The sequence below is a fragment of the Carcharodon carcharias genome, chromosome 20 (assembly GCF_017639515.1).
Source record: "Carcharodon carcharias isolate sCarCar2 chromosome 20, sCarCar2.pri, whole genome shotgun sequence".
Classification (NCBI taxonomy): Eukaryota; Metazoa; Chordata; class Chondrichthyes; order Lamniformes; family Lamnidae; genus Carcharodon; species Carcharodon carcharias.
The window spans coordinates 111295023-111321164 of record NC_054486.1 but is presented as its reverse complement, the minus strand read 5'-3'; the positions used below and the strand labels follow the sequence as shown (position 1 = coordinate 111321164).

At 57.1% G+C, this 26142-nt stretch overlaps 1 protein-coding gene across 2 annotated transcripts in view; it reads left to right on the top strand.

Moving 5' to 3' along the window:
- The first annotated feature begins 1142 nt into the window (after positions 1 to 1142).
- The window catches only part of LOC121292608 (nesprin-2-like), a 54145-nt gene continuing 29145 nt past the window's right edge, over positions 1143 to 26142 (top strand). The window contains exons 1-4 of one of the 2 annotated variants that reach the window (XM_041214794.1): positions 1143 to 1318; positions 2746 to 2896; positions 3755 to 3937; positions 22718 to 22855. In XM_041214794.1, the coding sequence (XP_041070728.1) occupies positions 1296 to 1318; positions 2746 to 2896; positions 3755 to 3937; positions 22718 to 22855 (495 nt within the window). In that variant the 5' untranslated portion in view covers positions 1143 to 1295. The remainder of the gene's footprint in view (positions 1319 to 2745; positions 2897 to 3754; positions 3938 to 22717; positions 22856 to 26142) is intronic. The other variant, XM_041214793.1, reaches the window with a different exon arrangement.

Below are 26142 nucleotides of genomic sequence, written 5' to 3'. Positions count from 1 at the left end.
TTACTCTCTGTATGTGTGTGTTTGCATGTGTGTGTGGGTGATATAGTATCCAGACATGATTGTGTTAATGTTTATGTATGTGACTGTTAGTATTTTTGTATTTGTGTTGATGTGTATGTTTGTGAGGTTTTGTGTGTGTGTTAAGTGAATGCAGGTATGTTGGAATGTTTGTGCACATGTGTGTTGGTGTGTGTCAGTGTGTGTGTGAGAGATTGGTGTATATATGTTGATGTGAGCTAGAGAGTGTTTGTGTACATGTATCTGAGAATGCTTGTACATGTGTGTTGGTGTGTGCCTGTGTTAGTATGATTGTGTGTATGTTAGAGGGTGCTTTGCATGCGTGTTAGAGAGTGCTGTGCGTGTGTGTGTGTGAGTGCGTGTGTGTGTGTGAGTGCATGTGTGTGTGTGTGAGTGCATGTGTGTGTGTGTGAGTGCGTGTGTGTGTGTGTGTGAGTGCATGTGTGTGTGTGTGAGTGCATGTGTGTGTGTGTGTGAGTGCGTGTGTGTGTGTGAGTGCGTGTGTGTGTGAGAGTGCGTGTGTGTGTGAGCGTGTGTGTGTGACATGTGTGTGTGAGCGTGTGTGTGAGCGCGTGTGTGTGAGCGCGTGTGTGTGAGCGCGTGTGTATGAGCGCGTGTGTGTGTGTGAGCGCGTGTGTGTGTGTGAGTGCGTGTGTGTGTGTGTGTGTGCATGTGTGTGTGAGTGCGCGTGTGTGTGTGAGTGCGTGTGTGTGTGAGTGCGTGTGTGTGTGAGTGCGTGTGTGTGAGTGCGTGTGTATGAGTGCGTGTGTGTGAGTGCGTGTGTGTGAGTGCGTGTGTGTGAGTGCGTGCGTGTGCGTGCGTGTGTGTGAGTGCGTGTGTGTGAGTGTGTGTGTGTGTGAGTGTGTGCATGTGTGAGTGTGCGTGTGAGCGTGTGTGTGTGTGTGAGTGCGTGTGTGTGTGTGAGTGCGTGTGTGTGTGTGAGTGCGTGTGTGTGTGTGATTGTGCGTGCGTGTGTGTGCGTGCGTGTGTGTGTGTGCGTGCGTGTGTGTGTGTGAGTGCGTGTGTGAGTGTGTGTGTGTGATTGAGTGTGAGTGTGTGAGTGCGAGTGAGTGTGTGTGTCTGTGTGTGCGCATTGTGTGACCCTTGCCCTCTTGTTTCAGGAGTTGCAGAGGGACATTGAGCAGCACAGTGTGGGTGTGACATCAGTCCTGAGCCTGTGTGACAGCCTCCTGCTTGACACGGACACCGAGACAGAATGCGACTCTATCCAACAGACCACACGGACTCTGGACCGCAGGTGGCGCAACATCTGTGCCATGTCGGTGGAACGCCGGATGAAGTACGTTGGGATTGGTCGTGGCGGGGGAACAATTTCAGGGTCCCACCCCACTCCTTGAGGCCACCATGGGGTTACTGATGGGGTGCGACATCCCCTGGCTGAATTGTCGTTCCTTTCCCACCTTAGCCCGTGACCATTTACTGTGGCAAATATCCAGATAATTCCACTGCCGTAGGATGGAGAATTTGAATTCAGTTTAAAAATCTGGAGATAAAAAAGTGACCATGAAGCTGTCAGGCTGGTGTTAAAACCCAATGGCTTCAGTAACGTCCTTTAGGGAAGGAAGCCTACCAGCCTTACCCAGTCTGAATCCACGTGACTCCAGAACTACAGCAACCTGGATTGAGCTGGAACTGCCCTCTGAAGTGATACTCAGCATCTTGAGTGGTCTCTGCCAATTTACCAGCCAAAAAAACGTTCAATGGTGATTGGGGTGGGGGTGAAGTGAGGAGAGAGAGTTCCAGATTTCCACCCCACTTTGTGTGAAGAGATTCTTCCTGACATCACCCTGGACTGCCTGGCTCTCATTTTAACATTCTGCTCCCTTGTTCTGGACTCCCCTCCCCCACCCATCAATGCTCCCCCCCACTCACACCACTCTCCACCCCCTACAAGCCCCAATCACCAGAGAAAATAGTTTCTCTCTCGCAATCATCTTAAATACCTTATCAATGATGGTCCTCACCATGTGGTAATGGGAAATCAATTACCCTCACTGTGTGGTAATGGGAAAGCCAATTACCCTCACTGTGCAGTAATGAGAAAGCCAATTACCCTCACTGTGCAGTAATGGGAAAGTCAATTACACTCACTGTGTGGTAATGGGAAAGCCAATTACCCTCACTGTGCAGTAATGGGAAAGCCAATTACCCTCACTGTGCAGTAATGGGAAAGCCAATTACCCTCACTGTGCAGTAATGGGAAAGCCAATTACCCTCACTGTGCAGTAATGGGAAAGTCAATTACCCTCACTGTGCAGTAATGAGAAAGCCAATTACCCTCACTGTGCAGTAATGGGAAAGTCAATTACGCTCACTGTGTGGTAATGGGAAAGCCAATTACCCTCACTGTGCAGTAATGGGAAAGCCAATTACCCTCACTGTGTAGTAACGGGGAAAGCCAATTACCCTCACTGTGTGATAATGGGAAAGCCAATTACCCTCACTGTGCGGTAATGGGAAAGTCAATTGCCCTCACTGTGCGGTAATGAGAAAGGCAATTACCCTCACTGTGCAGTAATGAGAAAGGCAATTACCCTCACTGTGCAGTAATGGGAAAGCCAATTACCCTCACTGTGCAGTAATGGGAAAGTCAATTACCCTCACCATGCGGTAATGGGAAAACCAATTACCCTCACTGTGCGGTAATGGGGTTGGCAATGGTTCACACTGTGTGATAAATTGGAAATGCTTTCTTTACCATCGCAGGATCGAGGAGACGTGGAGACTTTGGCAGAAGTTCCTGGATGATTACTCCCGCTTCGAGGACTGGCTGAAGGGAGCCGAACGAACTGCAGCTCAACCCAACTCCTCCCAAGTCTTGTACTCACTCGCCAAAGAGGAGCTGAAAAAATTTGAGGTGATTTGAGGCTGAGCTGGGCATGGGCGGTTCTGAGTGAGTGTGAGGGGTAGCTGGTCATCTCTCGAGAATGGGAAGGGTTTCAGTGTTCATTATTCTTATTTTTGTTTTAAATAGGAGAATGTTCTGTCATTTGCTAGTGTTTGTCCTGCCCTCTGTATTGGTGATGAGGGAGGGACGGTGACAGACTCCTCCTGAGGGTATGGAACAGATTTACTCAGACAGTACCGACGATGACGATTACGTAGGGAGAATGGAGTAATTGGAATCGTTCTCCTTGCAGCAGAGAAGTTTAGGAGGAGGTTTAATAGAGGAGTTCAAAATCATGAGGAGTTTTGATAGGGTAAATACGGAGAAACTGTTTCCAGTGGCAGGAGGGTCTGGTAACCAGAGGGACACAGAGTGACACAGAGGGTCTGGTAACCAGAGGGACACAGAGTGACACAGAGGGTCTGGTAACCAGAGGGACACAGAGTGACACAGATGGTCTGGTAACCAGAGGGACACAGAGTGACACAGAGGGTCTGGTAACCAGAGGGACACAGAGTGACACAGAGGGTCTGGTAACCAGAGGGACACAGAGTGAAAATACTGGGTAAAGGTGAAATTTGGAGAAATGTTTGTTACAGAGCGAGTTGTTGTGATCTGGAATGTGCTGCCTGAAAGGGTAGTGGAAGCAGATTCAACAGGAACTTTCAAAAGGGAATTGATAAATATTTAAAAGTGAAAAATCAGCACTGCTGTGGGGTAACAGTGGCACAAACTGGATAACTCTCCCAAAGAGTCAACACCGCCGTGCAAGGGGGAGAGCCGCCTCTTTCTGAGCCCCATCATTCTCTGACTGTTCCTTTGCCGCAGACGTTCCAGAGGCAGATTCACGAGAGTCTCACCCAACTGGAGCTGATCAACAAACAGTACAGGCGACTGGCGAGAGAGAACAGGACCGACTCATCCCGCCGCCTGAAGCAGATGGTGCACGAGGGAAACCAGCGCTGGGACAGCCTGCAGAAACGCATCACCGCCATCTTACGCAGGCTCAAGGTAACTATGGCAACGCTGGTGAACGGCAAGGGGCCGACTCGCCGGTAGGGGGGCGGGGGGAGGGTCAGCTTCCAACACTTGCGCAGGAGCAGAATCTGACACCACAGGGTGAGACCATTCAGCCCCTTGAGCCTGCCCCCTACCCGTTCCATGTGTACACCGGGAGGGATGTATTTCCTGTCTGTTAGAGGCCCAGAGGTGGGAGTAACCGGGACATAAAGCAAATTCCCACCACAAACTATTGAAGCAACCTGGGCCCGAGTGAATTACGCTTGTTAATTACACCTGGACAACACTCTCCCCGCTCTTTGTACCCACAATCCTCCTCCCCCCAACCCCCTACAACCTCCCACTACCCCCACCACCACTGCTCATCGATCATTGCACCCCAATATTTATTATAATAACCCTCTGCCCAGGTTAAGCAGCCACACACAGGAATTTACTGGTTCAAAGCCGCTGTCAAATGAAATCCACAATTTCAGATGCAGCAGGAAACAGTCATTTTTTTTTTCTGGTGTTTCCAGTTGATGTATTTGAGTGATTTTGATTTTTAAGTGACGCTTACAGAGACTCGTTCTCTATTCCTCGAATGGGATTTTGATCGCAGAGGTCACATTAAGAATGGAAAAGCCACCATCCTCCCCACCCACCCCCCCACCCCCACCCTCCTGCAGCCTGTCTTGGTGTAGTGGAAGGTGATTAGAAGGATTTAATGTTTCCTGCTGAGGGATTATATTTTGTCAGTTCAGAACTTCCCTCAGCCCCGGCTTTTTACTCCCATTTTTAGGTTTGGCTTTCGCTGGATGAGATTGGCAGAGTGGGAGCAGCTTCCTGATGTTATGCTTGTGGGAAAAGGCACACGGTCCAACGCTGGGAATCAGCCTGACCTGCGCGTGTCACCGTGGGCTGAATTTTCCCACCCCATTGCTGTCAGGCTGGGAGGTGGGAGGGTGGCGATAAGGTGAGGGAAGACGTTGAGCAGAGCGCCAGCCTCTATCCTCTGCTGCCGTGGCACCTTAACGGTGTGTCTGCCCATTGGACAGCCCAATTAACGGCCACTTCCCACCTCCCTCCTCGGACCCGGCTTCCTGTGTGTCGAGGGCACGTTGGCATTGAGGTGCCCTCATCCTGAAGGTGCAGCCCCAGCAGTGACCAGCGCTAGCAGAGGTACTGCCCCAGCTGCTGGCTCTCTGCTTGGCCCAATAGCACTGGGGGAGGGGGTGGCTGGGTGGGCGGCCCCTCAGTTGGACGCAACGGCTTTTAATTAGCGGCCGGTGGCACCGTCTTACTCCCCGATCCCACCGTGTTACTCCCCGATTCCACCGAGCTACTCACCGATCCCACCGTGTTACTCCCTGATCCCACCGAGCTACTCACCGATCCCACTGTGCTACTCTCCGATCCCACCGTGTTACTCCCCGATCCCACCGTGCTACTCTCCGATCCCACCGTGTTACTCCCCGATCCCACCGTGCTACTCCCCGATCCCACCGTGCTACTCTCCGATCCCACTGAGCTACTCTCCGATCCCACTGAGCTACTCTCCGATCCCACCGAGCTACTCTCCGATCCCGCCGAGCTACTCCCCGATCCCACCAAGCTACTCCCCGATCCCACCGAGCTACTCCCCGATCCCACCGAGCTACTCTCCGATCCCACCGAGCTACTCCCCGATCCCACCGGGCTACTCCCCGATCCCACCGTGCTACTCTCCGATCCCACCGTGTTACTCTCCGATCCCACCGAGCTACTCTCCGATCCCACCGAGCTACTCCCCGATCCCACCGTGTTACTCTCCGATCCCACCGTGTTACTCCCCGATCCCACCGTGCTACTCCCCGATCCCACCGTGTTACTCCCCGATCCCACCGTGCTACTCCCCGATCCCACCGAGCTACTCTCCGATCCCACCGTGTTACTCTCCGATCCCACCGTGTTACTCCCCGATCCCACCGTGCTACTCCCCGATCCCACCGAGCTACTCCCCGATCCCACCGTGCTACTCCCCGATCCCACCGAGCTACTCCCCGATCCCACCGTGCTACTCTCCGATCCCACTGAGGTACTCTCCGATCCCACCGAGTTACTCTCCGATCCCACCGAGCTACTCCCCGATCCCACCGTGTTACTCTCCGATCCCACCGAGCTACTCCCCGATCCCACCGTGCTACTCTCCGATCCCACCGTGCTACTCCCCGATCCCACCGAGCTACTCCCCGATCCCACCGTGCTACTCTCCGATCCCACCGTGCTACTCCCCGATCCCACCGTGCTACTCCCCGATCCCACCGTGTTACTCTCCGATCCCACTGAGCTACTCCCCGATCCCACCGTGCTACTCTCCGATCCCACCGAGCTACTCCCCGATCCCACCGTGCTACTCTCCGATCCCACCGAGCTACTCTCCGATCCCACCGAGCTACTCTCCGATCCCACCGAGCTACTCTCCGATCCCACCGAGCTACTCTCCGATCCCACCGAGCTACTCTCCGATCCCACCGTGTTACTCTCCGATCCCACCGAGCTACTCTCCGATCCCACCGAGCTACTCTCCGATCCCACCGTGCTACTCTCCGATCCCACCGTGCTACTCTCCGATCCCACCGAGCTACTCTCCGATCCCACCGAGCTACTCTCCGATCCCACTGAGCTACTCCCCGATCCCACCGAGCTACTCTCCGATCCCACCGTGCTACTCCCCGATCCCACCGAGCTACTCCCCGATCCCACCGAGCTACTCTCCGATCCCACCGTGCTACTCTCCGATCCCACCGTGCTACTCCCCGATCCCACCGAGCTACTCTCCGATCCCACAGTGCTACTCCCCGATCCCACCGAGCTACTCTCCGATCCCACCGTGCTACTCTCCGATCCCACCGAGCTACTCTCCGATCCCACCGTGCTACTCTCCGATCCCACCGAGCTACTCCCCGATCCCACCGAGCTACTCTCCGATCCCACCGTGTTACTCCCCGATCCCACCGTGCTACTCTCCGATCCCACCGTGCTACTCTCCGATCCCACCGAGCTACTCCCCGATCCCACCGAGCTACTCTCCGATCCCACCGAGCTACTCTCCGATCCCACCGTGCTACTCTCCGATCCCACCGAGCTACTCCCCGATCCCACCGTGCTACTCTCCGATCCCACCGAGCTACTCCCCGATCCCACCGAGCTACTCTCCGATCCCACCGAGCTACTCTCCAATCCCACTGTGTTACTCCCCGATCCCACCGTGCTACTCTCCGATCCCACCGTGTTACTCCCCGATCCCACCGTGCTACTCTCCGATCCCACCGAGCTACTCTCCGATCCCACCGAGCTACTCTCCAATCCCACTGTGTTACTCCCCGATCCCACCGTGCTACTCTCCGATCCCACCGTGGTACTCCCCGATCCCACCGTGCTACTCTCCGATCCCACCGTGTTACTCTCCGATCCCACCGTGTTACTCCCCGATCCCACCGAGCTACTCTCCGATCCCACTGTGCTACTCTCCGATCCCACCGTGTTACTCCCCGATCCCACCGTGCTACTCCCCGATCCCACCGTGTTACTCTCCGATCCCACCGTGTTACTCCCCGATCCCACCGTGCTACTCTCCGATCCCACCGTGCTACTCTCCGATCCCACCGAGCTACTCTCCGATCCCACAGTGCTACTCCCCGATCCCACCGAGCTACTCTCCGATCCCACCGTGCTACTCTCCGATCCCACCGTGTTACTCTCCGATCCCACCGTGCTACTCTCCGATCCCACCGTGTTACTCCCCGATCCCACCGAGCTACTCCCCGATCCCACCGAGCTACTCTCCGATCCCACCGTGCTACTCTCCGATCCCACTGAGCTACTCTCCGATCCCACCGAGCTACTCTCCGATCCCACAGTGCTACTCCCCGATCCCACCGAGCTACTCTCCGATCCCACAGTGCTACTCCCCGATCCCACCGAGCTACTCTCCGATCCCACCGTGCTACTCTCCGATCCCACTGAGCTACTCTCCGATCCCACCGAGCTACTCTCCGATCCCACAGTGCTACTCCCCGATCCCACCGAGCTACTCTCCGATCCCACCGTGCTACTCTCCGATCCCACCGAGCTACTCCCCGATCCCACCGAGCTACTCCCCGATCCCACCGTGTTACTCTCCGATCCCACCGTGCTACTCCCCGATCCCACCGAGCTACTCTCCGATCCCACAGTGCTACTCTCCGATCCCACCGTGTTACTCTCCGATCCCACCGTGCTACTCTCCGATCCCACCGAGCTACTCTCCGATCCCACCGAGCTACTCCCCGATCCCACCGAGCTACTCTCCGATCCCACCGTGCTACTCTCCGATCCCACCGAGCTACTCCCCGATCCCACCGAGCTACTCTCCGATCCCACCGTGTTACTCCCCGATCCCACCGTGCTACTCTCCGATCCCACCGTGCTACTCTCCGATCCCACCGAGCTACTCCCCGATCCCACCGAGCTACTCTCCGATCCCACCGTGTTACTCTCCGATCCCACCGTGCTACTCCCCGATCCCACCGAGCTACTCTCCGATCCCACCGTGCTACTCCCCGATCCCACCGTGCTACTCTCCGATCCCACCGAGCTACTCTCCGATCCCACAGTGCTACTCTCCGATCCCACCGTGCTACTCCCCGATCCCACCGTGCTACTCTCCGATCCCACCGAGCTACTCCCCGATCCCACCGTGCTACTCCCCGATCCCACCGTGCTACTCCCCGATCCCACCGTGCTACTCTCCGATCCCACCGAGCTACTCTCCGATCCCACCGAGCTACTCTCCGATCCCACCGTGCTACTCTCCGATCCCACCGAGCTACTCCCCGATCCCACCGAGCTACTCTCCGATCCCACCGTGTTACTCCCCGATCCCACCGTGCTACTCTCCGATCCCACCGTGCTACTCTCCGATCCCACCGAGCTACTCCCCGATCCCACCGAGCTACTCTCCGATCCCACCGTGTTACTCCCCGATCCCACCGTGCTACTCTCCGATCCCACCGTGCTACTCTCCGATCCCACCGAGCTACTCCCCGATCCCACCGAGCTACTCTCCGATCCCACCGAGCTACTCTCCGATCCCACCGTGCTACTCTCCGATCCCACCGAGCTACTCCCCGATCCCACCGTGCTACTCTCCGATCCCACCGAGCTACTCCCCGATCCCACCGAGCTACTCTCCGATCCCACCGAGCTACTCTCCAATCCCACTGTGTTACTCCCCGATCCCACCGTGCTACTCTCCGATCCCACCGTGTTACTCCCCGATCCCACCGTGCTACTCTCCGATCCCACCGAGCTACTCTCCGATCCCACCGAGCTACTCTCCAATCCCACTGTGTTACTCCCCGATCCCACCGTGCTACTCTCCGATCCCACCGTGTTACTCCCCGATCCCACCGAGCTACTCTCCGATCCCACCGAGCTACTCTCCAATCCCACTGTGTTACTCCCCGATCCCACCGTGCTACTCTCCGATCCCACCGAGCTACTCTCCGATCCCACCGAGCTACTCTCCAATCCCACTGTGTTACTCCCCGATCCCACCGTGCTACTCTCCGATCCCACCGTGTTACTCCCCGATCCCACCGTGCTACTCTCCGATCCCACCGTGTTACTCTCCGATCCCACCGTGTTACTCCCCGATCCCACCGAGCTACTCTCCGATCCCACTGTGCTACTCTCCGATCCCACCGTGTTACTCCCCGATCCCACCGTGCTACTCTCCGATCCCACCGTGTTACTCTCCGATCCCACCGTGTTACTCCCCGATCCCACCGTGCTACTCTCCGATCCCACCGTGTTACTCTCCGATCCCACCGTGTTACTCCCCGATCCCACCGTGCTACTCTCCGATCCCACCGTGCTACTCTCCGATCCCACCGTGTTACTCCCCGATCCCACCGAGCTACTCCCCGATCCCACCGAGCTACTCTCCGATCCCACCGTGCTACTCCCCGATCCCACCGAGCTACTCTCCGATCCCACCGTGCTACTCTCCGATCCCACCGAGCTACTCTCCGATCCCACCGAGCTACTCTCCGATCCCACCGTGTTACTCCCCGATCCCACCGTGGTACTCTCCGATCCCACCGTGTTACTCCCCGATCCCACCGAGCTACTCTCCGATCCCACCACGTTACTCCCCGATCCCACCGTGTTACTCTCCGATCCCACCGTGTTACTCTCCGATCCCACCGTGCTACTCCCCGATCCCACCGAGGTACTCTCCGATCCCACCGTGTTACTCCCCGATCCCACCGAGCTACTCTCCGATCCCACCGTGCTACTCCCCGATCCCACCGTGTTACTCCCCGATCCCACCGAGCTACTCTCCGATCCCACCGTGCTACTCTCCGATCCCACCGTGCTACTCTCCGATCCCACCGAGCTACTCCCCGATCCCACCGAGCTACTCTCCGATCCCACCGTGTTACTCCCCGATCCCACTGAGGTACTCTCCGATCCCACCGTGCTACTCCCCGATCCCACCGAGGTACTCTCCGATCCCACCGTGCTACTCTCCGATCCCACCGAGGTACTCTCCGATCCCACCGTGCTACTCCCCGATCCCACCGAGCTACTCTCCGATCCCACCGTGTTACTCTCCGATCCCACCGTGCTACTCTCCGATCCCACCGTGTTACTCTCCAATCCCACCGTGCTACTCTCCGATCCCACCGAGCTACTCTCCGATCCCACCGTGTTACTCCCCGATCCCACCGTGTTACTCCCCGATCCCACCGAGCTACTCTCCGATCCCACCGTGCTACTCTCCGATCCCACTGTGCTACTCCCCGATCCCACCGTGCTACTCCCCGATCCCACCGAGCTACTCTCCGATCCCACCACGTTACTCCCCGATCCCACCGAGCTACTCTCCGATCCCACCACGTTACTCCCCGATCCCACCGTGCTACTCTCCGATCCCACCACGTTACTCCCCGATCCCACCGAGCTACTCTCCGATCCCACCACGTTACTCCCCGATCCCACCGAGCTACTCTCCGATCCCACCGTGTTACTCCCCGATCCCACCGTGCTACTCCCCGATCCCACTGAGCTACTCTCCGATCCCACCGTGCTACTCTCTGATCCCACCGTGTTACTCCCCGATCCCACCGTGCTACTCCCCGATCCCACCGTGTTACTCTCCGATCCCACCGTGCTACTCCCCGATCCCACCGAGGTACTCCCCGATCCCACCGTGCTACTCCCCGATCCCACCGTGCTACTCCCCGATCCCACCGAGGTACTCTCCGATCCCACCGTGCTACTCTCCGATCCCACCGTGTTACTCCCCGATCCCACCGAGGTACTCTCCGATCCCACCGTGTTACTCCCCGATCCCACCGAGGTACTCTCCGATCCCACCGTGCTACTCTCCGATCCCACCGTGCTACTCCCCGATCCCACCGTGTTACTCTCCGATCCCACCGAGCTACTCTCCGATCCCACCGTGTTACTCCCCGATCCCACCGAGGTACTCTCCGATCCCACCGTGCTACTCTCCGATCCCACCGTGCTACTCCCCGATCCCACCGTGTTACTCTCCGATCCCACCGAGCTACTCTCCGATCCCACCGTGCTACTCCCCGATCCCACCGAGGTACTCTCCGATCCCACCGTGCTACTCCCCGATCCCACCGTGCTACTCTCCGATCCCACCGAGGTACTCTCCGATCCCACCGTGCTACTCTCCGATCCCACCGTGCTACTCCCCGATCCCACCGTGTTACTCTCCGATCCCACCGAGCTACTCTCCGATCCCACCGTGTTACTCCCCGATCCCACCGAGGTACTCTCCGATCCCACCGAGCTACTCTCCGATCCCACCGTGTTACTCCCCGATCCCACTGAGGTACTCTCCGATCCCACCGAGCTACTCTCCGATCCCACCGTGTTACTCTCCGATCCCACCGTGCTACTCCCCGATCCCACCGTGTTACTCTCCGATCCCACCGAGCTACTCTCCGATCCCACCGAGCTACTCTCCGATCCCACCGTGTTACTCCCCGATCCCACCGAGCTACTCTCCGATCCCACCGAGCTACTCTCCAATCCCACCGTGCTACTCTCCGATCCCACCGAGCTACTCCCCGATCCCACCGAGTTACTCTCCGATCCCACCGAGCTACTCTCCGATCCCACCGTGTTACTCCCCGATCCCACTGAGGTACTCTCCGATCCCACCGTGCTACTCCCCGATCCCACCGAGGTACTCTCCGATCCCACCGTGCTACTCTCCGATCCCACCGAGGTACTCTCCGATCCCACCGTGCTACTCTCCGATCCCACCGAGCTACTCTCCGATCCCACCGTGTTACTCTCCGATCCCACCGTGCTACTCTCCGATCCCACCGTGTTACTCCCCGATCCCACCGAGGTACTCTCCGATCCCACCGAGCTACTCTCCGATCCCACCGTGTTACTCCCCGATCCCACTGAGGTACTCTCCGATCCCACCGAGGTACTCTCCGATCCCACCGTGTTACTCCCCGATCCCACCGTGTTACTCCCCGATCCCACCGAGCTACTCTCCGATCCCACCGAGCTACTCTCCGATCCCACCGTGTTACTCCCCGATCCCACCGAGCTACTCTCCGATCCCACCGAGCTACTCTCCAATCCCACCGTGCTACTCTCCGATCCCACCGAGCTACTCCCCGATCCCACCGAGTTACTCTCCGATCCCACCGAGCTACTCTCCGATCCCACCGTGTTACTCCCCGATCCCACTGAGGTACTCTCCGATCCCACCGTGCTACTCCCCGATCCCACCGTGTTACTCCCCGATCCCACCGTGCTACTCTCCGATCCCACCGAGCTACTCTCCGATCCCACCGAGGTACTCTCCGATCCCACCGTGCTACTCTCCGATCCCACCGAGCTACTCTCCGATCCCACCGAGCTACTCTCCGATCCCACCGAGCTACTCTCCGATCCCACCGAGCTACTCCCCGATCCCACCGTGTTACTCTCCGATCCCACCGTGTTACTCCCCGATCCCACTGAGGTACTCTCCGATCCCACCGAGCTACTCTCCGATCCCACCGTGTTACTCCCCGATCCCACCGAGGTACTCTCCGATCCCACCGTGTTACTCCCCGATCCCACCGTGTTACTCCCCGATCCCACCGAGCTACTCTCCGATCCCACCGAGCTACTCCCCGATCCCACCGTGTTACTCCCCGATCCCACCGAGCTACTCCCCGATCCCACCGAGCTACTCCCCGATCCCACCGAGTTACTCTCCGATCCCACCGTGCTACTCTCCGATCCCACCGAGCTACTCCCCGATCCCACCGAGCTACTCCCCGATCCCACCGAGCTACTCTCCGATCCCACTGAGCTACTCTCCGATCCCACCGAGCTACTCTCCGATCCCACCGAGGTACTCTCCGATCCCACTGAGCTACTCTCCGATCCCACCGTGCTACTCTCCGATCCCACCGTGCTACTCTCCGATCCCACCGAGCTACTCTCCGATCCCACCGAGGTACTCTCCGATCCCACCGAGCTACTCTCCGATCCCACCGTGCTACTCTCCGATCCCACCGAGGTACTCTCCGATCCCACCGAGCTACTCTCCGATCCCACCGTGCTACTCCCCGATCCCACCGTGCTACTCTCCGATCCCACCGAGGTACTCTCCGATCCCACCGTGTTACTCTCCGATCCCACCGTGCTACTCTCCGATCCCACCGTGCTACTCCCCGATCCCACCGAGCTACTCTCCGATCCCACCGTGCTACTCTCCGATCCCACCGAGCTACTCTCCGATCCCACCGTGTTACTCCCCGATCCCACCGAGCTACTCTCCGATCCCACCGTGCTACTCCCCGATCCCACCGTGTTACTCTCCGATCCCACTGTGCTACTCTCCGATCCCACCGAGCTACTCTCCGATCCCACCGAGGTACTCTCCGATCCCACCGTGTTACTCCCCGATCCCACCGAGCTACTCCCCGATCCCACCGAGCTACTCTCCGATCCCACCGTGTTACTCCCCGATCCCACCGTGCTACTCTCCGATCCCACCGTGCTACTCTCCGATCCCACCGAGCTACTCTCCGATCCCACCGAGGTACTCTCCGATCCCACCGAGCTACTCTCCGATCCCACCGTGCTACTCTCCGATCCCACCGAGGTACTCTCCGATCCCACCGTGCTACTCTCCGATCCCACCGTGCTACTCTCCGATCCCACCGTGCTACTCTCCGATCCCACCGAGGTACTCTCCGATCCCACTGTGCTACTCCCCGATCCCACCGTGCTACTCCCCGATCCCACCGTGCTACTCCCCGATCCCACCGTGTTACTCCCCGATCCCACCGTGTTACTCCCCGATCCCACCGTGCTACTCCCCGATCCCACCGTGCTACTCCCCGATCCCACCGTGTTACTCTCCGATCCCACCGTGCTACTCTCCGATCCCACTGAGCTACTCTCCGATCCCACCGTGTTACTCCCCGATCCCACCGTGCTACTCTCCGATCCCACCGAGCTACTCTCCGATCCCACCGAGCTACTCTCCGATCCCACCGTGTTACTCCCCGATCCCACCGTGTTACTCCCCGATCCCACCGAGCTACTCTCCGATCCCACCGAGCTACTCTCCGATCCCACCGTGTTACTCCCCGATCCCACCGTGCTACTCTCCGATCCCACCGAGCTACTCTCCGATCCCACCGAGCTACTCTCCGATCCCACCGTGTTACTCCCCGATCCCACCGTGCTACTCTCCGATCCCACCGAGCTACTCTCCGATCCCACCGAGCTACTCTCCGATCCCACCGTGTTACTCCCCGATCCCACCGAGCTACTCTCCGATCCCACCGTGCTACTCTCCGATCCCACCGTGCTACTCTCCGATACCACCGTGTTACTCCCCCATCCCACCGAACTACTCTCCGATCCCACCGTGTTACTCTCCGATCCCACCGTGTTACTCTCCGATCCCACCGAACTACTCTCCGATCCCACCGAGCTACTCCCCGATCCCACCGTGCTACTCCCCGATCCCACCGAGGTACTCTCCGATCCCACCGTGCTACTCTCCGATCCCACCGTGCTACTCTCCGATCCCACCGTGCTACTCTCCGATCCCACCGTGCTACTCTCCGATCCCACCGTGTTACTCTCCGATCCCACTGAGCTACTCTCCGATCCCACCGTGTTACTCTCCGATCCCACTGAGCTACTCTCCGATCCCACCGTGTTACTCTCCGATCCCACCGTGTTACACTCCGATCCCACCGTGTTACTCTCCGATCCCACTGAGCTACTCCCCGATCCCACCGAGCTACTCTCCGATCCCACCGTGTTACTCCCCGATCCCACCGAGCTACTCCCCGATCCCACCGTGTTACTCTCCGATCCCACTGAGCTACTCCCCGATCCCACCGTGCTACTCTCCGATCCCACCGTGTTACTCCCCGATCCCACCGTGTTACTCTCCGATCCCACTGAGCTACTCTCCGATCCCACCGTGTTACTCCCCGATCCCACCGTGTTACTCCCCGATCCCACCGAGCTACTCTCCGATCCCACTGTGCTACTCCCCGATCCCACCGAGCTACTCCCCGATCCCGCCGAGCTACTCCCCGATCCTGCCGAGCTACTCTCCGATCCCACCGTGCTACTCTCCGATCCCACCGTGTTACTCCCCCATCCCACCGAGCTACTCCCCGATCCCACCGAGGTACTCTCCGATCCCACCGTGCTACTCTCCGATCCCACCGAGCTACTCCCCGATCCCACTGTGCTACTCCCCGATCCCACTGAGCTACTCTCCGATCCCACCGTGTTACTCCCCGATCCCACCGTGCTACTCTCCGATCCCACCGAGGTACTCCCCGATCCCACTGTGCTACTCTCCGATCCCACTGAGCTACTCCCCGATCCCACTGTGCTACTCTCCGATCCCACCGAGCTACTCTCCGATCCCACCGTGTTACTCCCCGATCCCACCGAGCTACTCTCCGATCCCACCGAGCTACTCTCCGATCCCACCGTGTTACTCCCCGATCCCACCGTGTTACTCCCCGATCCCACCGAGCTACTCCCCGATCCCACCGAGCTACTCTCCGATCCCACCGTGTTACTCCCCGATCCCACCGTGTTACTCTCCGATCCCACCGAGCTACTCCCCGATCCCACCGTGTTACTCTCCGATCCCACCGTGTTACTCTCCGATCCCACCGTGTTACTCCCCGATCCCACCGAGCTACTCTCCGATCCCACCGTGTTACTCCCCGATCCCACCGAGCTACTCCCCGATCCCACCGAGGTACTCTCCGATCCCACCGTGTTACTCTCCGATCCCACCGTGCTACTCTCCGATCCCACCGAGCTACTCCCCGATCCCACCGTGTTACTCCCCGATCCCACCGTGCTACTCTCCGATCCCACCGTGTTACTCCCCGATCCCACTGAGGTACTCTCCGATCCCACCGTGCTACTCTCCGATCCCACCGTGCTACTCTCCGATCCCACCGAGGTACTCTCCGATCCCACCGTGCTACTCTCCGATCCCACCGTGCTACTCTCCGATCCCACCGAGGTACTCTCCGATCCCACCGTGTTACTCTCCGATCCCACCGAGCTACTCCCCGATCCCACCGTGTTACTCCCCGATCCCACCGTGCTACTCTCCGATCCCACCGAGCTACTCTCCGATCCCACCGTGCTACTCTCCGATCCCACCGTGTTACTCTCCGATCCCACCGAGCTACTCTCCGATCCCACTGTGCTACTCTCCGATCCCACCGTGCTACTCTATGATCCCACCGAGCTACTCCCCGATCCCACCGTGCTACTCTCCGATCCCACCGTGCTACTCTCCGATCCCACCGAGGTACTCTCCGATCCCACCGTGTTACTCTCCGATCCCACCGTGCTACTCTCCGATCCCACCGTGTTACTCTCCGATCCCACCGAGCTACTCTCCGATCCCACTGAGCTACTCTCCGATCCCACCGTGTTACTCTCCGATCCCACTGAGCTACTCTCTGATCCCACCGTGCTACTCTCCGATCCCACCGAGCTACTCTCCGATCCCACTGAGCTACTCTCCGATCCCACCGTGTTACTCTCCGATCCCACTGAGCTACTCCCCGATCCCACCGAGCTACTCTCCGATCCCACCGAGCTACTCTCCGATCCCACTGTGCTACTCTCCGATCCCACCGTGCTACTCTCCGATCCCACTGTGCTACTCACCGATCCCACCGTGCTACTCTCCGATCCCACCGAGCTACTCTCCGATCCCACCGTGCTACTCTCCGATCCCACCGTGCTACTCTCCGATCCCACCGAGCTACTCCCCGATCCCACCGTGTTACTCCCCGATCCCACCGTGCTACTCTCCGATCCCACCGAGCTACTCTCCGATCCCACCGTGCTACTCTCCGATCCCACCGTGTTACTCTCCGATCCCACCGAGCTACTCTCCGATCCCACTGTGCTACTCTCCGATCCCACCGTGCTACTCTATGATCCCACCGAGCTACTCCCCGATCCCACCGAGCTACTCCCCGATCCCACCGTGCTACTCCCCGATCCCACCGAGCTACTCCCCGATCCCACCGAGCTACTCCCCGATCCCACCGTGTTACTCTCCGATCCCACCGTGTTACTCCCCGATCCCACCGTGCTACTCTCCGATCCCACCGTGTTACTCTCCGATCCCACCGTGTTACTCTCCGATCCCACCGAGCTACTCCCCGATCCCACCGTGCTACTCCCCGATCCCACCGTGCTACTCCCCGATCCCACCGAGCTACTCTCCGATCCCACCATGCTACTCTCCGATCCCACCGTGTTACTCCCCGATCCCACCGAGCACTCTCCGATCCCACCGTGCTACTCTCCGATCCCACCGTGTTACTCCCCGATCCCACCGAGCACTCTCCGATCCCACCGTGCTACTCTCCGATCCCACCGTGTTACTCCCCGATCCCACCGAGCACTCTCCGATCCCACCGAGCACTCTCCGATCCCACTGTGCTACTCTCCGATCCCACCGAGCACTCTCCGATCCCACCGTGCTACTCTCCAATCCCACCGTGTTACTCTATGATCCCACCAAGCTACTCTCCGATCCCACCGTGCTACTCTCCGATCCCACCGTGCTACTCCCCGATCCCACCGAGCTACTCTCCGATCCCACCGTGCTACTCTCCGATCCCACCGTGCTACTCTCCGATCCCACCGTGCTACTCTCCGATCCCACCGAGCTACTCTCCGATCCCACCGTGCTACTCTCCGATCCCACCGTGCTACTCTCCGATCCCACTGAGCTACTCCCCGATCCCACCGTGTTACTCTCCGATCCCACCGTGTTACTCCCCGATCCCACTGAGCTACTCCCCGATCCCACTGAGCTACTCTCCGATCCCACCGAGCTACTGTCCGATCCCACCGTGCTACTCTCCGATCCCACCGAGCTACTCTCCGATCCCACCGTGCTACTCTCCGATCCCACCGAGCTACTCTCCGATCCCACCGTGTTACTCTCCGATCCCACCGAGCTACTCTCCGATCCCACCATGCTACTGTCCGATCCCACCGTGTTACTCCCCGATCCCACCGAGCTACTCCCCGATCCCACCGTGCTACTCTCCGATCCCACCGTGCTACTCTCCGATCCCACCGTGTTACTCTCCGATCCCACCGTGTTACTCTGCGATCCCACCGTGCTACTCTCCGATCCCACCGTGTTACTCTCCGATCCCACCGTGTTACTCTCCGATCCCACCGTGCTACTCTGCGATCCCACCGTGTTACTCTCCGATCCCACTGAGCTACTCCCCGATCCCACCGTGTTACTCCCCGATCCCACCGTGCTACTCTCCGATCCCACCGAGCACTCTCCGATCCCACCGTGCTACTCTCCGATCCCACCGTGCTACTCCCCGATCCCACCGTGTTACTCCCCGATCCCACTGAGCTACTCCCCGATCCCACCGTGCTACTCTCCGATCCCACCGTGTTACTCTCCGATCCCACCGAGCTACTCCCCGATCCCACCGTGTTACTCCCCGATCCCACTGAGCTACTCCCCGATCCCACCGTGCTACTCTCCGATCCCACCGAGCTACTCTCCGATCCCACCGAGCTACTCTCCGATCCCACCGAGCTACTCTCCGATCCCACCGAGCTACTCCCCGATCCCACCGAGCTACTCTCCGATCCCACCGAGCTACTCCCCGATCCCACTGTGTTACTCCCCGATCCCACCGTGCTACTCTCCGATCCCACCGTGTTACTCCCCAATCCCACCGAGCTACTCTCCGATCCCACCGTGCTACTCTCCGATCCCACCGAGCTACTCTCCGATCCCACCGTGTTACTCCCCGATCCCACCGTGCTACTCTCCGATCCCACCGTGCTACTCTGCGATCCCACCGTGTTACTCCCCGATCCCACCGTGCTACTCCCCAATCCCACCGTGCTACTCCCCGATCCCACCGAGCTACTCCCCGATCCCACCGAGCTACTCTCCGATCCCACCGAGCTACTCCCCGATCCCACCGAGCTACTCTCCGATCCCACCGAGCTACTCCCCGATCCCACCGAGCTACTCTCCGATCCCACCGTGTTACTCCCCGATCCCACCGTGCTACTCTCCGATCCCACCGAGCTACTCTCCGATCCCACCGAGCTACTCCCCGATCCCACCGAGCTACTCTCCGATCCCACCGAGCTACTCTCCGATCCCACCGAGGTACTCTCCGATCCCACCGAGCTACTCCCCGATCCCACCGAGCTACTCTCCGATCCCACCGAGCTACTCTCCGATCCCACTGTGCTACTCTCCGATCCCACCGTGCTACTCTCCGATCCCACTGTGCTACTCTCCGATCCCACCGTGCTACTCTCCGATCCCACCGTGCTACTCCCCGATCCCACCGAGCTACTCTCCGATCCCACCGAGCTACTCTCCGATCCCACTGTGCTACTCTCCGATCCCACTGTGCTACTCTCCGATCCCACCGTGCTACTCTCCGATCCCACCGTGCTACTCTCCGATCCCACCGTGCTACTCTCCGATCCCACCGAGCTACTCTCCGATCCCACTGTGCTACTCTCCGATCCCACCGTGCTACTCTCCGATCCCACCGTGCTACTCTCCGATCCCACTGTGCTACTCTCCGATCCCACCGTGCTACTCTCCGATCCCACCGTGCTACTCTCCGATCCCACTGTGCTACTCTCCGATCCCACCGTGCTACTCTCCGATCCCACCGTGCTACTCTCCGATCCCACCGTGCTACTCTCCGATCCCACCGTGCTACTCTCCGATCCCACCGTGCTACTCTCCGATCCCACCGTGCTACTCTCCGATCCCACCGTGCTACTCTCCGATCCCACCGAGCTACTCTCCGATCCCACCGTGCTACTCTCCGATCCCACCGAGCTACTCTCCGATCCCACTGTGCTACTCCCCGATCCCGCCGAGCTACTCCCCGATCCTGCCGAGCTACTCTCCGATCCCACCGAGCTACTCTCCGATCCCACTGTGCTACTCCCCGATCCCGCCGAGCTACTCCCCGATCCTGCCGAGCTACTCTCCGATCCCACCGTGCTACTCCCCGATCCCACCGAGCTACTCTCCGATCCCACCGTGTTACTCCCCGATCCCACCGTGCTACTCCCCGATCCCACCGAGCTACTCCCCGATCCCACCGTGCTACTCTCCGATCCCACCGAGCTACTCTCCGATCCCACCGTGCTACTCTCCGATCCCACCGTGTTACTCTCCGATCCCACCGTGCTACTCGCCGATCCCACCGTGCTACTCTCCGATCCCACCGTGCTACTCCCCGATCCCACCGTGTTACTCCCCGATCCCACCGTGCTACTCCCCGATCCCACCGAGCTACTCCCCGATCCCACCACGTTACTCTCCAATCCCACCGAGCTACTCCCCGATCCCACCGTGCTACTCCCCGATCCCACCGTGCTACTCCCCGATTCCACCGTGTTACTCCCCGATCCCACCGAGCTACTGTCCGATCCCACCGAGCTACTCTCCGGTCCCACCGTGTTACTCCCCGATCCCACCGTGCTACTCTCCGATCCCACCGTGCTACTCTCCGATCCCACCACGTTACTCTCCGATCCCACCGAGCTACTCCCCGATCCCACCGAGTTACTCTCCGATCCCACTGTGCTACTCTGCGATCCCACCGTGTTACTCTCCGATCCCACCGAGTTACTCTCCGATCCCACTGTGCTACTCTGCGATCCCACCGTGTTACTCTCCGATCCCACCGAGCTACTCTCCGATCCCACTGAGCTACTCTCCGATCCCACCGTGCTACTCTCCGATCCCACTGAGCTACTCTCCAATCCCACCGTGTTACTCTCCGATCCCACAGTGCTACTCTCCGATCCCACCGTGCTACTCCCCGATCCCACCGAGCTACTCTCCGATCCCACCGTGCTACTCCCCGATCCCACCGAGCTACTCTGCGATCCCACCGTGTTACTCTCCGATCCCACCGAGCTACTCTCCGATCCCACTGAGCTACTCTCCGATCCCACCGTGCTACTCTCCGATCCCACTGAGCTACTCTCCGATCCCACCGTGCTACTCTCCAATCCCACCGTGTTACTCTCCGATCCCACAGTGCTACTCTCCGATCCCACCGAGCTACTCTCCGATCCCACTGAGCTACTCTCCGATCCCACCGTGCTACTCTCCAATCCCACCGTGTTACTCTCCGATCCCACAGTGCTACTCTCCGATCCCACCACGTTACTCTCCGATCCCACCGTGCTACTCCCCGATCCCACCATGTTACTCCCCGATCCCACCGAGTTACTCTCCGATCCCACTGTGCTACTCTGCGATCCCACCGTGTTACTCTCTGATCCCACCGAGCTACTCTCCGATCCCACTGAGCTACTCTCCGATCCCACCGTGCTACTCTCCGATCCCACCGTGCTACTCTCCGATCCCACCGTGCTACTCTCCGATCCCACTGAGCTACTCTCCGATCCCACCGTGTTACTCTCCGATCCCACCGTGCTACTCTCCGATCCCACCGTGCTACTCTCCGATCCCACCGTGTTACTCTCCAATCCCACCGTGCTACTCTCCGATCCCACCGTGTTACACTCCGATCCCACTGAGCTACTTTACGATCCCACTGTGCTACTCTCCGATCCCACCGTGCTACTCTCCGATCCCACCGAGCTACTCCCCGATCCCACCGTGTTACTCCCCGATCCCACCGTGTTACTCTCCGATCCCACCGTGTAACTCTCCGATCCCACCGTGTAACTCTCCGATCCCACCGTGTTACTCTCCGATCCCACCGTGCTACTCTCCGATCCCGACATGCTACTCTCCGATCCCGCTGAGCTCCGGAGTGTGGTTGGATCTCGCTTTTAGCCCTGAAGGTGGGACTTCAAAAATATACAGCCTCATGTCACAGTGACTGGGCATCAGGAAACCATTAAAATAAAAGCAAAATACTGCGGATGCTGGAACTCCAAAGTAGAAACAGAAAGTTCCGGAAAAGCTCAGCAGGTCTGGCAGTACCTGTGAAGAGAGAAGCAGAGTGAACGTTTCAAGTGCAATATGACTTCTTCTGTAGAAGTTCTGAAAAAGAATCACACGGTCTCGAGACGTTAACTCTGCTTCTCTCTCCACTGACGCTGTCAGACCTGCTGAGCTATTCCAGCATTTTCTGTTTTTAACCCTGAAAACGTTCCTCTCTTTTCACCCCATTTATATTTCGGCAGCACTTCACCAATCAAAGGGAAGAGTTTGAAAGTTCCCGGGAATGTATCCTGGTGTGGCTCACCGAGATGGATCTGCAGCTCACCAACGTAGAGCATTTCTCTGAGAGTGACATCGATGACAAAGTACGACAGTTGAATGTAAGTGTGGCTTGATTTGGGGAATAAGTTTATTTTGATGAAACTGGATTTTGAAGTAATTCATTGTACGAGAAGTGCTTCAGGATTTTTTGAGTCGACATTGGAGTGCTAAATAAACTCTTTATTAAGATTTGAAAATTGAGAAGAATAGAGAAATAGTGAAGATGTACTAAACTTTTAATGAACCTTGGTTTGACTATTCTTAGGGTTCTGGTCACCGTATTATAAAAAGTACATAGAGATTCTGGAAAGGGTGTAGAGAAGATTTAGAAGGATGGTACCAGAAATGTTTGGATTTACATACCAGGAATGGATTACAGGCTGGGTCTCCTTTCTCTTGGAGAAAGGAAGCTGAGGGGTGACTCATTCGAGGTCTTTAAAATTCTGCAAGGTTCTAATAGAGTGGATACAGAGAGGATGTTTCCTCTTGTGGGAAAGAGTATAACTAGAGATCATCAATATAAGACAGTCACCAAGAAATCCAATAGGGAATTCAGGAGAAACTCCTTTAGCCAGAGAGTGGTGAGAATGTGGAACTTGCTCCCACGGGGAGTGGATGAAATGAATAGTATAGTGTTATGGAATTGACATTTTTTTGAATTTCCTTTTGACTGTTTTTGTAAGTTAGCACTTGTGGAAGTGACCCTTGGTTGACTGGAGATTGTAACATTTAAAGTACAAAACATGTTTAAGAGGAAACTAGACAAGTGTTTGAGGGAGAAGGGAACAGAGGGTTACAAAGGCAAATTTAGATGAGAAAAGATGGGACAAGGCTCGAGTAGAGATAAACACTGGCGTGGGCTGGAAGGTCTGTCTCTGTGCCGTATATCTGATCTAATCCTGTGTTTTACAGTAACCCTTTCATCCTTTTTCACCTTTTGATTCCAAAAGCAGTGCATTTGGCCCTTCTTCACCTATCACTGGGATCATAAAATCCCACAGCACAGAGGAGGCCATTCAGCCCATAGAGCCTGTGCCAGCCAGGAAAATAGGACATGGGAACAGCAGGAGGCCGTTTAACCCTTTGAGTGTCTTCTGCCATTCAGTGACATCATGGTTGATTGCACCTGAATCTGTACACCAGCCTTTGTCCCGTATCCCTTAATACTCCCGGCTGACAAAATCTATCAACCTCAGATTTACAATTAACATTCGCAATTTGTGGAAGAGAGTTCCAAACTTCTCGCACCCTTTGTATGAAGAAGTGTTTCCCAATTTCACTCCTGAAATGTCTGGCTCACATTTTTAGACTCTGCCCCTAGTCCCAGACTTCCCAACCAGTGGAAATAGTTTCTCTCTATTGACCCTATCTGTCCCTTTAATATCTTGAAATCTTTCATCAAATCACCCCTTAAGCTTCTAAATGGGGAGGTGATGGCGTACTGGTGTTGTCACTGGGCTGGTAATGCTCTGGAGATCTGGGTTCGAATCCCACCACAGCACATGGTGGAATTTGAGTTCAATAAAAACAAATCTGGAATTAAATGAAACCATTGTCGATTGTTGTAAAAACCCATCTGGATCACTGAGATTTCTGGACTCTAAAGGCATCGAGGGGTATGGGGAGTGAGCGGGAGTATGGCGTTGAGATAGAGGATCAGCCATGATCATATTGAATGGCGGAACAGGCTCGAAGGGCCGAATGACCTGCTCCTATTTTCTATGTGTCTAAATCTGCTGTCCTCACCTGGTCTGGTCTACATGTGACTCCAGGCCCACAGCAATGTGGTTGACTCTTAAATGCCCTCTGAAATGGCCTAGTAAGCCCCTCAGTTGTACCAAACCATTACAAAGTCAATAAAAAGGAATGAAACTGGACAGACCACCTGGCATTGACCTAGGCACCAGAAAGGACAACATCAAACCCAGCCCTGTCGACCCTGCAAAGTCCTTCTTACTAACATCTGGGGGCCTAGTGCTAACATTGGGAGAGCTGTCTCACAGACTAGTCAAGCAACAGCCTGACATTGTCATCCTCACGGAATCATATCTTACAGATAATGTCCCGGACACCACCATCACCATCCCTGGGTATGTCCTGTCCCACTGGCAGGACAGACCCAGCAGAGGTGGGGGCACAGTGGTATACAGTCAGGAGGGAGTTACCCTGGGAGTCCTCAACATCAACTCCAGACCCCATGAAGTTGCATGAGACGTCAGATCAAACATGAGCAAGAAAACCTCCTGCTGATTACCACGTACAGCCCTCCCTCAGCTGATGAATCAATGCTCCTCCATGTTGAGCACCACTTGGAGGAAGCACTGAGGGTGGTAAGTGCGCAGAATGTACTCTGGGTGAGGGACTTCAATGTCCATCACTAAGAGTGACTCAGTAGCACCATTACTGATCGAGCTGGCCGAGTCCTAAAGGACATAACTGCTAGACTGGGTCTGTGACAGGTGCTGAGGGAACCAACAAGAGGGAAAAACATACTTGACCCCATCCTCACCAACCTGCCTGTCACAGATGCATCTGTCCATGACAGTATCGGTAGGAGTGACCACTGCACACTCATTGTGGAGATGAATCCTACCTTCACATTGAGGATACCCTCCATCGTGTTGTGTGACACTACCACCGTGCTAAATGGGATAGATTTTGAACAGATCTAGCAACTCAAGACTGGCCATCCATGAGGTGCTGTGGGCCACCAGCAGCAGCAGAATTGTACTCGAACACAATCTGTAACCTCATGGCCCAGCATATCCCTCACTCTACCATTACCATCAAGCCAGGGGATCAACCCTGGTTCAATGAAGAGTGCAGGAGGGCATGCCAGGAGCAGCACCAGGCATACCTAAAAATGTCAACTTAGTAAAGCTATAACACAGGACTACTTGCGTGCCAAACAGCATAAGCAGCAAGTGATAGACAGAGCTAAGTGATTCCACAACCAATGGGTCAGATCTAAGCTCTGCAGTCCTACCACATTAAGTCATGAATGGTGATGGACAATTAAACTGCTCACAGGAGGAGGATGCTCCACAAATATCCCCATCCTCAATGATGGAGGAGCCCAGCACATCAGTGCAAAAGAAATGGCTGAAGAATTTGCAATAATCTTCAGCCAGAAGTGCCGAGTGGATGATCCCATCTCGGCCTCCTCCGGATGTCCCCAGCATCACAGATGCCAGTCTTCAGCCAATACAATTCACTCCACATGATATTAAGAAATGGCTGAAGGCACTGGAAGTGCAAAGACTATGGGCCCTGACAATATTCCAGCAATAGCACTGAAGACTTGTGCTCCAGAACTTGCAGCACCCCTAGCCAAGCTGTTCCAGTA